The sequence below is a fragment of the Bombus pyrosoma genome, linkage group LG3 (assembly GCF_014825855.1).
Source record: "Bombus pyrosoma isolate SC7728 linkage group LG3, ASM1482585v1, whole genome shotgun sequence".
Classification (NCBI taxonomy): domain Eukaryota; kingdom Metazoa; phylum Arthropoda; class Insecta; order Hymenoptera; family Apidae; genus Bombus; species Bombus pyrosoma.
This window is the reverse complement of record NC_057772.1, coordinates 15,103,800-15,119,558: the sequence shown is the minus strand read 5'-3', so window position 1 is coordinate 15,119,558 and position 15,759 is coordinate 15,103,800. Positions and strand designations below refer to the sequence as shown.

General features: G+C 34.2%; 1 protein-coding gene and 1 non-coding gene across 5 annotated transcripts in view; one reads left to right on the top strand and one right to left on the bottom strand.

Moving 5' to 3' along the window:
• Positions 1–1,015: 1,015 nt before the first annotated feature.
• LOC122565811 overlaps positions 1,016–15,759 on the bottom strand; it is an 80,672-nt gene continuing 65,928 nt past the window's right edge. For 2 of the 4 annotated variants that reach the window (XM_043722167.1, XM_043722170.1), the window contains 13 exons: positions 9,137–9,284; positions 7,576–7,701; positions 7,320–7,473; positions 7,172–7,232; positions 6,707–6,961; positions 6,431–6,640; positions 6,176–6,338; positions 5,804–6,087; positions 4,669–5,508; positions 4,226–4,466; positions 2,120–4,132; positions 1,293–1,523; positions 1,016–1,221 (listed from right to left, as the gene is read on the bottom strand). In XM_043722167.1, the coding sequence (XP_043578102.1) occupies positions 3,674–4,132; positions 4,226–4,466; positions 4,669–5,508; positions 5,804–6,087; positions 6,176–6,338; positions 6,431–6,640; positions 6,707–6,961; positions 7,172–7,232; positions 7,320–7,473; positions 7,576–7,701; positions 9,137–9,284 (2,941 nt within the window). In that variant the 3' untranslated portion in view covers positions 1,016–1,221; positions 1,293–1,523; positions 2,120–3,673. The remainder of the gene's footprint in view (positions 1,222–1,292; positions 1,524–2,119; positions 4,133–4,225; positions 4,467–4,668; positions 5,509–5,803; positions 6,088–6,175; positions 6,339–6,430; positions 6,641–6,706; positions 6,962–7,171; positions 7,233–7,319; positions 7,474–7,575; positions 7,702–9,136; positions 9,285–15,759) is intronic. The other 2 variants (XM_043722169.1, XM_043722168.1) reach the window with 2 other exon arrangements.
• LOC122566409 lies at positions 8,150–8,273 on the top strand. The gene has a single exon (XR_006316512.1). It is a non-coding gene; the product is annotated as a U5 spliceosomal RNA (small nuclear RNA).

Below are 15,759 nucleotides of genomic sequence, written 5' to 3'. Positions count from 1 at the left end.
CTTATCAAGAATAATCATTTCTTACATTCCTCTTATTTTCTAATTAATGAATTCATACACATTCAATTAATGGAATTTTGGTTGCATCTATGATGCAGTGAACCATATCATGATTATATTGGTAAATAGATGCTATTGCTACACATTATTCATTATTATTGTAGGCGTTTCTCATCCAATAAATACTTCATCAAACTTGTAAACAATATGTTTGTCATATTTAGAGACGTCATTTGTATGCGAATTGCCTCATACATGATTTCCTTACATAAAATGTAAGTGTTTGGTTTCGTCATTAGAAATTTTCAAATATAGTGTTGACGGTAATTTTGTTTTTTAAAATTTGAATTCTTGTTTTAGAAAATGACCATGTTATCTATATGATAATTTTTAATGAGTAAACTAAATGGAAAAAAGAGGTCAAGTTGATATTCGAAATTATCTATTTTGTATACGTAATGCTATATACGTATAAATACTGTGATTGTAGAATATTAACTTATTACCGTCACGCATGTGTGACGTCCATTTACTATAACGAATGGAACGTCATTAATATGTGACGTGTTGGAGCGAACGTAGTAAAGTGCATAATAAACAACTGTAATAAATAATGTTAATTTCAGACAAAGAAAAAAAATCTTTTAGCTTTTAATTCAGATTTATTTGTTGGTTTTTAAGGTAATTCAACTTTTTTTTTAATTAAAATATTTAAATAATATCTAATGTTTTCAGGAAGCAAATATTATAAGATTTGATCGAATTTAAATTAAAGATTAGCTATATTACAATACGAAGATTATTTACTTTCTAAAATTTGTTAGCTTATTGTTAAATTATCTTCAATAATCTTATCATGAATACTGCTCGCGATCGTAAAATATATGTTACCAACTTATATCATAGATAAAGGAACACTACAGATTGAGCTCTTATCAATATAATTACTTAAAGATTCAAAAATATCGAGCAATTTTATTTAGTTTGGAGGTGTGGCAGAAATACAAATAAGGAATTGTACAGAAATCGCTAATTTTATTAAAACATAAAATTTTATGATGAAAAGTATATAATTAACGAGGAATAATTATGAATATCTGACCTTGAGATTTTGGTATGAGAATGGATTGATTTAAATTACGATAAATCCTATTATACGCCCTTCTTCGAAGAACTCTTCTTGTTCCTCTCTTGTGAGTCCGGTGACTCTTTACGTTCGAGCTGTGCACATAGAATTAAGCGGATCGTAATAATCCTAAGGAACCGTCATAAAACGAGGCTTTTTGATTTACCGTTAAGGCCGTTAAGTGGCATAAATCATCTTCGAGTCAAGAGGTTTTTCCATGTTTTCCACCAGTGGTGGGCGATCACCATCGAGCAAGAGTTTTCCTTTGCATCAGCATCGTCACCGAACTTCACTGATTCACCATCTTTAGAACAGTCAACATCTTTTTGCCAGGTTTTCACCCTTCAATCATTCACCTACTTAACTTATACCTTATTATCCAGCTTATCTATCTTTCCTAGAAAGTTGTTGGAAATATATACTATCTTTGAACTGTTAATCAAGTATTATACTCATTAAACTACCCCTATTATCCTAACCGAAATAGGGGATGGATCAGTTCATGGAGTCGATTGTCTAATCGTAACGGGAATTTACGACTCCCGTTGACGCGACCGGGTCTCTCCGCGAATGGTCGAAAAAACATTTCTAGTTATAAATTTATAGTTTCATATCTCAATCATTTTTCAAAAACAATAATTAACGTCTATTCTACATTGAATGTTTATTCATTTAAATATTAATAATTTCGAATGTATTATCTGCTTCTGAGTTTTTTGTTAAAGATGCGAAGATTTAATTAGGAGAGGTGCATTATCAAGAATAACAAAATGCGGTTTTAATGATTTATCTGTAGTTTGCAGTATTACACGCAATTTTTACAAATTAAAGAGATTGAACATTAACTTATAACGGTATTCGATAGTAATATGCATATTCATTAAAAACAGTAGGAGTTAATCCATTGTCTACACATTCAAAGAATCTTTTATCCGGGTTTTTGTACTTAATTAAAGTCTCATGCTTATCTTAATAGAAGTCAGCTGTATTTACCTTGAATATCTGAGGTTTATCCAGACAACAAAGAAGGAAAGAAAGTTTCTATACTTGTAATACTTCTCTGATGTGGTAAAGAGACTTTATTGCGATAGAGAAATAGAGAGTTTAATGCTGGTCGACAAATAAGATAATGTCTTATCAACGCCACCATTAAAAAAACATTAGCTGACGAGAAAACAGAGATAACGGGATGATGTCTGGGGGTACCGAGATTGTTAATTTATCATTATAAGTTGATGAAAAAATATATAAGCCAACTAAGCAATGTATTTGTTCCGGGTCAACGGATCTTGATTATATAAGTTTAAATTTTGTGATTATATTTTCATGTTAATTAGATTATTTTGATATATTATAACAAATTTGTTGTTCTTGGCGTTTGATCGTTTATTTGGTAGCTTCAGGTACAGTAATTGCTACATTTTTCATTTGTATAAAAATATTCTTAACCATAATCATTATAGGAATCTGATTAACTTACACAAATTGAAGTTGCACTTAAAAAATCAAGTTATACAATTTTTCACATTTAATATAATATGGATTTATAGAGATAAGTATTGTTTAATCACAGAATCGCCCGTCTAGGATGAGAATGGAAAAAATGGAATATTCAAAAGAGCGATTTTTCAAACTCGTTCTAATACGTAACCGTATACTTTGTACAAACAGTGTGAGATCGCGCTATTTGTTGCTTGGATAGAATTATATACATACATATGTATCCCATGTAAATACTTAGCTTGCAGTTTGTCTCTAGGATAGCTTATCTTAATGTACTTTTCACAATTTGTAATGATATTTCATATTTTATATTCATTCACGTTTGTTACAAACATGTTTGTTGAAACAAATGTGCATGCAACCACCGTTTTTTATATTTATGTAATGTTTAGAAAAATACATTATAATTCATAAACATATATTTGGCAACAAGACTGTTCAAATATGAATACCTTTTATTTTTCTGCTTGACAGTACAAAACATATCGCATGTCGTATACCGTATAAATGGAAGTTTCAATATGCATTTTTAGCGATAATTCGTTCAATTCTTGAATATAAATAACTCCACTGATCGCTTGAATCGCTCACGTAGTGAGTCGGTATATCAACAAACATGATAAAAAAGTTTGAGTTATAATTTATCTTGTAAAATAAATTCAGATTAAAACGTACAACAACGGAACCAATAAGTTCTGTATTCAAAATTCATGTACACAAGATAAGGAGAAAATAAAATAAGCCTGTAATTTTTAACGAAAAATCTTTTTGTCGAATAATTTCCACATTGTTATCTTTGTCGAGTAGTTTCCACATTGTTACGATCAGCTAAAGCTTAATAGCTCTTGCATAAATCACCGTCTAGTATTATCAATTCGCCGCATTTCATTGCCGCTTTTCATTTTTCGTATTTCTGCTTAAGAGATAAGTCTATCTTCTAACGCCATATATCCGCCATAAATAACGATAACACGTGTACGTACATACCTTTCAACATCACGATATAGTTTCACAATTGCAACAACACTGTGCTCAACTCGCGTATCACAATTCGGTCGTAGCCACTCCCCAATATTGTTGCATCCTCGTCGCGTCCTGTTCCAGTGAATCTAATCCGTTTCTTTCCTGAATGACGGCGAAATCGTATTCGAGATTATACGGCATCAACCTCTGCAGGCTGCCAAAGTAAGCCGCGTTAGGACCTCCGTTCAGTAATCTTCTTCCGCTACCAAATCGAACGACGGGCGGCCTCGGTAGGGAAGGATTAAAGGACCTGGCACTTCCAAATCTCTTTGATAGAAAAGGCAAATTACCGGCTAATTGAGGCGTGGATCTCGATTGACCTCGTCGTAGGGGAGTCCTTGATAGGGTGTCTAATTCCTTGTCGAACAAGAGCTGAGTATTCTGTTCCAACATATATTCCCAGCAACGGAACTGCTCCTCGCTTAGCGCACCGGATCTCTCGGATACCGTGTCCTCTTGAGCCGTTAAACAAGCGGATACCTTCAAGTTTTATGTAATATTTTATTATAATATTTTATTATGTAATATATATAATCAGTCTCACCATGGAAAGAAATAAAAATATTTACTTACCTTTCTCGTGCCATTTTCTTTCACGAGAACGCTTTGCCGAGCTTTGTTCGTGGCTCTGGAAGCGGCACTTCCAGACCAGACTCTACCAGTAGGATGCCTTGATTTGAAAGTACTATCACTGGCTTGATCAGACTGACCACTCGGTGAACTTCTGTCATCTTTATACGACGGACTTTCGTTTTCCTGCATCGATCGACGGTTCTTAAAATATCTACCAGATCCATTGTGAGCTTTGTTTGACCTACACATTATAAAATCGTTCAATCTTTCCACTTACATCTACATATGTATATTTTCTGCTAGAAAAGTGTCCTAATGCAACTGCACTGCAGTTATTATTTGTATAGGTCATCTTTTCAGTAATCTTCTCTAATTCCTCTTCGCCTACTTCCGCGAAACATTTTATAGAATTGCTATTACGTAATTTCATACGAACTTCTCACCTATTCACTATGCTTTTCAACACGCCGTTTAAATAATAGCCTTCGTTCGCGTGACAGCAGCATGGTCCCGGTGGTTTATGAGCAGCCAGTGGCACGCAACAAGGACAAGGACATCCTGCCTCTGTTTGACCTCTGTTCTTTCCAACTGCGTGTCTCAGCTCTCTCATCAATTGATCTAGATCAGCCTGATTAGGTCCTGTAAGTCGCACCACTACGATACTCAAATTGTCTTCTGCACCATAGGACTGTGCCAAATCTTGAAGCCTTTTAGCGGCCAAAACAGGACTGGCTTCCGCCCTGGCTTCTCGAACGGCTTCCTGAACGCTCAGCACTTCCCACAATCTTCTATTGCCGATTATCACAAATTCGTCGTCATCTTCTATATCTACCTCTTCAAACGTGGGATCAGGAACCACCAGAGGAAACATTGCCGCGTTGCCTAACTGATTTTTCACAGGAACTTTCTTGGGAGGTGCCAAAGTCAAAGGGCCAGCAGCTCTACAGAGAACCGCTTTTGCATCTCCTGAAGTTGCTACCTTCAATGAATATTTCGTCGATGTTTTTGGGTACGTTTGTTGCGACTGAGTTCTGACAATGTGCACCAGAGTCGCGTCAATTCCATATTTCTGACCCTTCTCTTTCAACTCTCTGTGGGCAGACAGTAACGTGTATTTTAAGTATTCTTTCGATGTTTCTCGTACGGTCCTCTCCTCCAGTAAAAGACGCGGGATCATTTCCTGGAGTGCGCTTGGCGCTTCCTGGTTCGAACCGCCGTCGAATATACCGAATAGGCCCTCCACGTTGCAAAAGGATGGCATTCGAACTTGCGATACGTACAATCTGTGCATACAAATCACGCGATTATGCTTTTGGGAGTATCGATTTAACTTTAGATCTGCAACTTGGAGAATTTTTGTTTCTATTATTTCAGTATATGAGAGTGTAATGCAACGTGTTCATTATATTATTATTGGGAAATAAAATAGTCGTAATAGTAGTTTCTATATAAAAGGAAAAGAGGGTCAACCAATTCATGATGAACAGATAATCAACTAATTTAAATTAGTTAATATTCAATTAACTGAGAATAATAGTCACTCCAATACCCAATGAAGTTTAAAGAAGTAAATATCACCTTTCTCTAGATCCTGCTGTTTCTGAGAAACCTAATCTCCACGGTTGTTCGGATCCCCTTTCTGCGGAAACCATCTCCTGTTGATGAGGATGAGAAGGTAGACTCGGTCTATTTTGTCCAGATACATCAACCAACGATATTGGTCGTTGAGATCTATATACTTGGAATTGTCTGGGGTCGACGTGGAGTCTCGAATTGCAGGATATATCAAGAAATTGAAGCTGTGGTGGCACTAAAGTAGCCATGTTCACCCTGTCTAGTTGATTATGAGCTAAATCTAATACCTGCCATTTAATTAATACCATTTAATTAATGTAAAACGTTTCCAATATCTCATTCTAACAATAAGAAGGTCTATATTATCGGAATTACCTTTAACGATGTTGTTTTATTAAATGTCGGACAAGTTAGGAGCCGATTGGAGTGGACACGTAACACGCGTAAATGCCGTAAATTGGCCGCATTGTCTGGCAGATATTGAAGACGATTTCCAGATAATACTAATTCTTCTAAATCAGCCCAAGAGACTATACAGCTGTAAATTGATATATTTTTAATCCTCGATTCTAATATCAAATTGAAATAAAACATTAAATATTGTAAAAAATGAAAGCTTGTAATGTATACCTTTCTGGAAGCGTGTCCAATGTGTTGTACGCTATATGAAGAACCCTTAAAGAAGTCAATTTCGCAAGAGTATCCAAAGCTGTGTCTGTTAAACAATTTGCAGTCAGATATAGTTTCTCCAAGTTGTGATTAGTATGACGATTTTTATTCCCTTCTCCCAAGTGTGGAAGTTCTGACAGTCGATTATTGGACAGATTTAATACCTTCATCCTATATAAAACGATTATTATATTATTCGTATGTATATTCGTTGAGTAAATAAGACTATGCTTGTACTTTTCGGTGTTGATGAAGAAACTCGTTGGTAATGCAGTTAGTGCATTGTCTTGCAGCGTCAAGTGAACGATGTTTAGTGGTTTCCTTGGTGGTGGAAGGGCTTGTAGTCTATTGTGAGGTAAGTGAAGGACTTCCAATCTTGACGGCTGCGTTAGCAGTCTGTCTGGAAGGGCTGTTAAAGCGTTGTGAGACGCAAAAAGAGCGCGCAATAAGGGCAGATCTGGTATCCATTCCGGAAGTGCATCTAAATTGTTGCTAAAATAAAATACTAGAATGTATTTTTGTAACATCGTTATACAGAATACTTTATGTAATTATAACTATGTATATTTAAATACATTTATTCTGATTATAATAATTTTAACCCAATAGGTATAACAATATATTGTATAATTTCATTAAATGTAAAAGTTTATATTTTCAAAGATAGTATTTTATTATTATTCTTATTCCATTTTTACTTACTAGGAAACGTCTAGATGTTCAAGATTCACAGGTACGGGCTCGATAGTTAGCTTTTTTAATTCTGCAGGATAACAAATGATTTCCTCAAATAAAAATTATTTTCTGCGTTCCTAATCCGTATGTGGTAAGAGAATAAAAAAGGTCTTACTGTTGTTTCCAGCAATAAGAGAAACGATATTTCTTCCGCAGACCGTCAGTTCTGTTAAAATATTTCGCGCGCAACGAACGCTCCTCAATTCTTGAAGAGCACTGATGTCCAATTTTTCAATGCTATTTTCACTGACGTCTAGATGCGTTAAATTCTTGATTAAAAAGGAAATAGAAATGGTAACGCTCATTAATCATTATGGCTAAGACCTTTACGTACATTGTAATTACATATTTATTATTATGAGGATACCTACTCCGTAATTTCCAAGTATAATGTTTCCTTTGAGTTGATTATTTCGTAGATTGACTTTATACAAATTATTCTGATTATGCTTTTCATCCTTGCAACCTTTGCTGTGGTCTGCCTTCGATAAAACGTCCTAAAAATATTCAATAAAAATTTAATGTAATTTGATTAAATATTTTTAAATTTTTAAATAATTAAATTTTTTGTTTAAGTACATAATTTATTTTATTAAAACATAAATATTTATATTAAAAATACTAATTACAGGTACTAAATGTGAAAATAATAAAGAGTATTAAATATTAAAGGCAGCGATAAATATTGTGTTTAAATAAAATATAAACTACATACTTATAACCCATAAAATGTTTTTCAAATTTTGCACGTATATTGCAATTTAATGTAATCATATAATATACAATTGTACTAGTATGGCGTGACATGTGCATGATTCATGATCAATGATCCTGAATATGGACTGGTACATTAGTTGGCCGCCAGGTGGCTACCTAATCGATCGAGTTTCTCAAAGGTAAAATATGTTGAGATATGCACATAAAGGTAACTGAAATCATGTTTCATCATTCTGGTTTCCCTTCAATGACGTATAAATCTTTCGCCTTTTACTAAAGATTTCCGTGGAGGGGAACGATTGATGAAGTCTATAGATAGAATTTTTTGTACGACCTGGCGCAAGCTAGGTCATTATCGAACTTAAAACATAATCATTTCTCAGCTATTGTACATATATAATAGCGAATACTGAAACCATGAAAGCAGGGAGAGAGTGGTATCAGTAGTAAAGAGATTTTAATTGGTAATTTAATCGTAGAATACATTTTCGCGAAGCATTGTAGAGAAATTTTAGCACTTTTTTTTACTTGCATCAGGAAAACTTGTCATCACTCATCGCATGAGTTTGAGAATTCTTTAAAAAGTAAGATTTTTCTCACAGAGACAACTACTTTTATATATATATATATATATATATAAAAATATATATATATAAATATATATATATACTATTACCTATTAAAATCAATCGACAACAATTTTTGTTACAGATATATATTTGTGCGAATATACTAGGTCTTTAGGATATTTAGGTCACAATGTTACTTGTCGATGAACGAAGTCAAAGTCTATATCTTAGATTTTTATAAAACATAAAAAAATTATTCATACAAATTATTTCACGAAATGAATAATTCTATGAGAATGCGTGACTTTAAAATTATTCTTAAGTTTCTCTATGAAATTTCCAAATCATTCTTAAGCTGCTCTATGAACTTTCCAAATCATTCAATAGTTTTTGTTTAATGAAATATAAAACTTCTTCAGTAATTCAGGAATCCTACTGATTAGATTTCTACAGCACATCTTTAGCACATCTCTCTTTCCTCTGTAATTAATAAATCGAAATAATTGCAGGATTCATTAGCCTGGAATTACATCTATTGCAAGAAATGTTGCCTTATCGTTCCGCGGCTGTTCAGAGTAACGGTGTCTTCGCGCGAATTTTAAATTACAAAATCCTTTAATAATTTCGTAAAATGTATTCGACATACCGTTAGCGCGAGAGCTCGCATGTTGAAAAAAGACGGCAAACTGCTGAGGCAATTTCCAGCCAAGGAAATGTTTCTCAAGTTCTTCAGCTCCACGAGCTCGTGCGGCAGCTCTCTGATCCCATTACGATCCAAAATCAACTCTTTCAGGCTGCGGAAAATTATTTGCAAAGATTACCTCGATTATCATATCAACAGAATTGGATAAAATTTACAGAAAGAATATTTCAAATATTGGCGTATTATATTAAAAAAATAATTGCCTCTTATGTTTGCACCCTGTAATATTTAAATCCTCGAATTATTACTGTTTAAATACGTTGATGCTGAAAGCGTTTTTAAATAGTCGGTATTGAACAATTTCATGTTTTTTTGTCACGAAATGTTAAACCAAAATTTTATTTTTATCGCCATAATCAGAACAATCGATTAATAGAGATCAATATTTCTTTTTCATTGACACATTGAGTGGCATTTCTGGTTTCCAGTTTTATTGGACTAAATCGAGATAAATTAACACTGCAGCGATTCGATGTCAATGCACGTTGCACCTTCGCTGTACGGACAAACGAATCGGTGAACCTAAACGAACGGGCCGCCCACAGGATGTGCACTTGAGTAGAAAGTTTCAAATTATGGTGAAAACCTTCCTGGCAGTAAGCATCTGTGTCATCGGATAGACTTTCAGTTTTTAAAGTAAAATCGAAATCGTTGCCGTGTTAACCGATACAGTCGAAACTAGAAATCGGATGTAATTGGTTAATTAATTAATTTACAAAATTAACTGATGCTACGCGTCGAAAGTTGCGCCGTATTTTGTAAGTGAACGTAGTTGTACGAAAATATATTTAGAAAAGAATATTTTCCACTTTCGTTCTCTTTGTTCTTTCGGAGAATAATATTAGTATTAATAAATAGTATTAGTAAATAATATCTATTATAATAATATAGTAAATAATATCTATTAATAGTATAATATCTATTCTCTTTTTTAACTATTATGTTGTTCCTTTCTCGATAATTTTTTGAGATTGAGGAACAGAAAAGAATATGGGAAAATTTAATTTATAGTTTTATTTGGATTTTAATCGTAATTTTGCTTCATCCCTTTATTCTATCAAGTCACCATATTAAATCCTCTTTATATCCCCTTATCCACTCCTCGAGCACGCACTTACTTCTAGAGCACGCGATCACTTCTCACCTGCTTTGTCATTTCGTATATTTCGCCTGATGCTTAAGAAGAGTGGACGTCCCTAAAATTCTAGAGTATCCTTTCAAACATCCATCCTATAATGGATAGCTGAAACATTATATTCTTCTAGAAATTTCTTTTACGTTTTCTGATTCTTCATTATGTATTATCGTGTCTTCTCGACTTCTTAGAATGAGGTCCATTTACTTCCATGAAGAATTTCCTCAAAGCAACGAATCAATATGTTTGTTGAGTACTCACGGATTGCGCAATAATATACGATTTAATCTGCTGCAACTCTGAAATTAAATTCTTCAGTGTCACTGATATTTCATTTATTTAATGTTCTCTTGAAGCACTTAAAGGGTCACTATTATATGCAAATCTAGCAAATTGCATTCAGCATGCTGTGTACTTCAGCGGTTTTTCACGACATAAAATCCATGCAATTTTTGTCAAAGCTCATTAAACACTATTAGCTTATTCAATTACATGTACTGTTGCACATAGTTCGACTAATTGTAGGTATGCAGTAAGTTGTACATTTAGATTTGACCCATTCCGTACCATTTCCTTTAGATTAATGCTAAAGCAGTTTAATTCTCTGCTGCTTTTCTGAACATTTCTATGATTCATACTTCATTGATCATATTTAGAGATCATGAACTCGATGCTCTTTTCACGTGTTTTACGATGTTCTACAATAATACAGCTGCTCTCAAAGAGTGTCTCAAACCATATTCCAAGCAATAGAATTCCAATAGAATTCTTCAAATCCTTTAAGGTTTTTTCTTAAAGATGTATATTGTGGAGATTTTGGAAATCGGAGATTTCAAAATGTCCAATATCACCAGAATCATCCAAAATCATACTCAATTAACTACTATAATATCCTCTTGCTTGTTCCAAAATACCATGTAGTGATATCTACTAATTTCTTCAAAATAATAACTGTTACCCTGACAGAGCCTTAAATATCTCGAACAATTCTTGAACGAAATTCTTCAACGGAGTTGTAGCATGTAAGTTACTCAATATTCTCCCGATAAAACCACCGCACAGCACTTCCTCCAACGTAGTACCACTCTCTCGTAGAGTATTTCGAACATCCGTTGCAGCTTCACACTCGAACGCCCTTCTGCTAAATGGTTGAACAGTTTCTTCCACACAGTCTCTGCAAATGTCACTCGGCAAGCTGTCAGTAGTTTAGGATACGATAGGTTTGCGAAGTTACAAGCTGGTGCACGCTCGCGCGAGTTCTTCGGGGTACTAAGAAGTCCGTGGCTAGTCGAAGCGTATCCAAGTTAGATCCTGTGTCGAGGAAGAAAGAGGGAGGAGACCAAGGATGGCTTGGCTGACCACTCTGACGTAACAGAAAGGAGATATTAGCTTTTGTTAGTGGTGTAAGCTGGTTTATGTTGATTCCTTGTATTCTAGCCTGACTGTACCAACAGCCAACGATTGGTCGATGGTTAACGGGGTTGCAAGGAAGTGTATACGTTGTCGGTCTGTTTACGTTATACAGAAGTTGGGAACTTCTTCGAGAACTTTGCTTTATCCACGATATAATGGTTTCGTTTTTGAATAAATTTCGAAGGAAAGATACAGATCGTACAGCTTTATTGAGAACATTAAGCTTTAATAACGTAGTCCTAAGCTGTGGATAGGATTAATTCTAGTAATAATATTTAAAACTGATTAATAACGAATCGCGTATTTCGCTAAAATTAGGACCAGCTATAACCAATACGAAACAATCTGCTATTTAATTTATATAAAATGATTAACACAAATTAATAAAATGTACGCTTTCTTATGAGTGACTGTATATATGTAAATTATGATCGCTAACATTTTGACGAGAGATATTAAATTAAATAAATAAAGATACTAAATCTTTATCTTTGCTTATACATGGACTCGAGTAACGAGGGATGTGCGCTCTTTTTGATCGCACCGTCTGATCGGGAAGTAATTGCACGGTTCCACTGTTTGGCTGGCTGCATTGTTCCACGAGTGTGGCTCGTTCAGGGAAAAGAAATTCAGTGATAAGGAGCTTTTAAATTGCGCTTCTCGCGAAGGGCTCTTGTTCTCTTCGAGTTGAGAAACTTCAAGCCGTTACGTAGATTCTTCTTTAAGATCTTCTCGTTGCTACGGCCTCCCAGAGACCGCGTTGAATATTTTAAACGGCTCTTCCCTTCGGGGAAGCGAGCAGGTTGTTGATCCTTTCGGTCACTTCTTTTTCTGTTGTCTCGTTTTCTTCTTTTACCTACTTTTCTGACCATACGTGTAATACGTAATTGTATGTTTCTTGAAGTCTTGCGCTTCTTCACCATCATGGCAGCACAAACATTTATTAGCGGCAATTTTTATGAAATAGATGATCATTGGAAAGGAAACGAAGATTAAACGACATTTTCTAGATAATGTAGGTGGGTATAACAGTTAAGAAAGGAAACATCTTGAGGATATAAAGAAGGGAAATTTCTAATAATAAAATTTTTCTTCCAATATAGAATGCACCAATATCCATTTCACAAAAAGAAAATTAATTGCATCGTTGCTACCCTGGTACACAATAAAACAACTAAGAGAAGCTACTTTTTAAAGATTCACTTATGCATGCAGTTTACAGGAGACTCGGGACTCTATTTAATATTTTAAATGATTCTTTTGTTTTAGTAAAAAAGGCTGAGAAAAAGCAGTTGGTCCTCTTTTTTATGATTGTATTTTCATATTTACTTAAATAGGCAAAATGATTGTGTTGCTGTGTTCATCTAGGTGTTATATAGTTAAATAATATTTTTTAACTGTATAATGTAAACTGTATACTGTTATCGTACGAATAACGAGTTAATCTAATGGCAAGTAGCAAGAAAAAATATTTTCTAAGTTTTGGAAACCGTTAAACTCAAAATGAAAATCTCTCTTTATTTTCTTTTACGAATTATTTATATAATTTTAAAAATGCCTTATGATTTTCTTTTATAGAGTACAAAATGACAATTTTTTTTTATAATTTATGATTACCATGGAATGAAGAACATAGCGGCACGCATTCATTTTACATAATGCCTCATGTACAGTTTAAAATGCGGATAAGGAACCTGCTCTTTCACTTATAAATAATGAAAGAGTTCATTCACATTCCGTAAAAAGTATGTAACGTAATAACCAATTGAATCCTTGAATATCTCTAAGAGTGTGTTGTTAACAAATTTGATTGTGCTAACTCTGATATTAGTTTGAAATTTAATTAAATTTAATCTTTCGTTGAAGTAGAACTATAAATTAATCTGCCAAATACCGTTCCAATTTCGGTTTGAATTTTGTATCAGATTGCTGCCATTTTCTATTGAGTTGTTGTAGTAACAAGCGATTAATAATTAGCGTTGTTAATTACGGTGAATGGAATAGTTCCTCGTGCTACTAACAAGAAATACCCAACACGGTTGGAAACTTTTTAAAATCCACCTGAGCATAGAACTTCCTGAACATTGAGCGGGATGCAGTGAATAGTTATTATTTTTTATACTTTGAAAATAATAGCACCGAGTAGACTGTTATTGATTACAACGTAACATACTTCCTTAATAAAGAGTAGGAAAAACTAATTTACTATTAAAACAGCATTGCAACCATTTTTTAAATAACGTTGAATGTAATTTGAAACAGACGTTTAAGCTTTCAACAAGTTCGATTGCTTTTAGGAAGATTGATTAATGTCTTTAATAAATTTATATATCATTTAAACGGAATAATTTGTTTAATATATTTGAACAATTGCATTATATCTTTACGTATTATATGACTCATCCATACAATCTCGTTTACATAACTACATAAATAATTTCTCTATATTTCGTTCTCCTCTTCATATCCTGCAGTAATTTAGCTAGAAATCATAGGATTACAAGAGGGAGGAAGTTAAAATGGAATAAATGCAAGGTCAGAAAGGGGAATCGCCATCGCAATTTTTAATTAATAGCACGTGTACGAGTTTTGCAACGTACAATTATTATCTATAATTTACATTTATATAATTTGTCTTAATGAAAAATTCGACAGCCGTGTCAAAGTTTTATTTACATTAATTAATTTACAGTTTGAAATGTTCAAATAAGGTACATTAATTTCCCCTTCATTAATTTTCAATATTGCAGAATAATCTCCTCAAGGAGATTAAAACCGCATTGACAAAAAAAAAAAGGAAAAAAAAAAAAGAAAATTTTCAATATTTTTGCGATTAACTCTCTGAATTCACCATCGCAATTGCTTCCACATGCCACAAATTCGTCCCCCTCCCATATTCCATATCAAATTTCAACTAGCCCAGAAGCAAATACGGCCCTCAGTGACCGCCAGCTGATTATTGGAAAGTTTCGCATTAATTCGCGGCACGGCTCTTCTTCCTTCGTTGTTTCTGCACCACTGCACACCGATGTACGACTTCTGGGCGTGTTGCCCAACTCCATCCCACCGACCAAGTTGGCTTTAGCTTTTGCCATTCTCTCTCGTGCAAATACATTCTTATACGTGTTTCATTTTTTCTCTTTCTCTCTATCACAGTTGAACGACGTGTGTGTTTGGTAGAAGGCACGGGGATGTGTGTTAGTGGGCTCGTGCTCACACCGTAGTTCCTCTTTCTGGCGAACGTTTGGCATCCTTGTTTCCGGCCGGTGGAAAGCACTTTTCGAGAAACTTTACGTAATCTCCGACTTAATTACACGGGCCCCTCGCGATCGGCTAGTCGGATGAGACGCTTTGCGCGATTTATTGACCCACCTACGCGTCCCCAGCGTTTATCTTTGGCTCGAACAAGATTTGGCGCGAATTTTGCGTGTAAAGAACGGCACGTGGAATGATATTCGATTCAGCCGTGTGTAATTGCCAATTGTTGAGCTGTTATGCCAGTGTATGCTAAATATATTTACGATATTTATACTATCAACCGTAATGTGTCGTCAGAAATTGCTAAAAGTGATCTCATATATAGTAAACAGTAAAATGTATTATTGCCTTTTCACGAGCAATTTACTTTCATAGTCTGCTAATTCCACAAATAAATAGTACATGATTCTTCTGATTATTAATTCAATGTTAAATTATATACTTTAGACAGATGCAAGTACCGTTACTGCAAATCGATCAAAGTGTAAATCTGGAAGCGGATAATTATACCGCTACCCTGAATTTCAGTCTTGTAAAATTTAGCACACGAAAGGCGAGTAAGCGTAAACTTACGTACCATTTTGCAGAATACAATGCAACATTTCGCAAGTTTCAATCGTAGGTACGTTAATGTATTATTTTTGCTAAATCGTTTCACCTTGAACTATGTAAATATGGAATACGGAATTATACAAATTATTTCTCCGCAATCAAAAATTTGATTCAGACTGTAATGAATCACCGTGACCTTATCCATGTA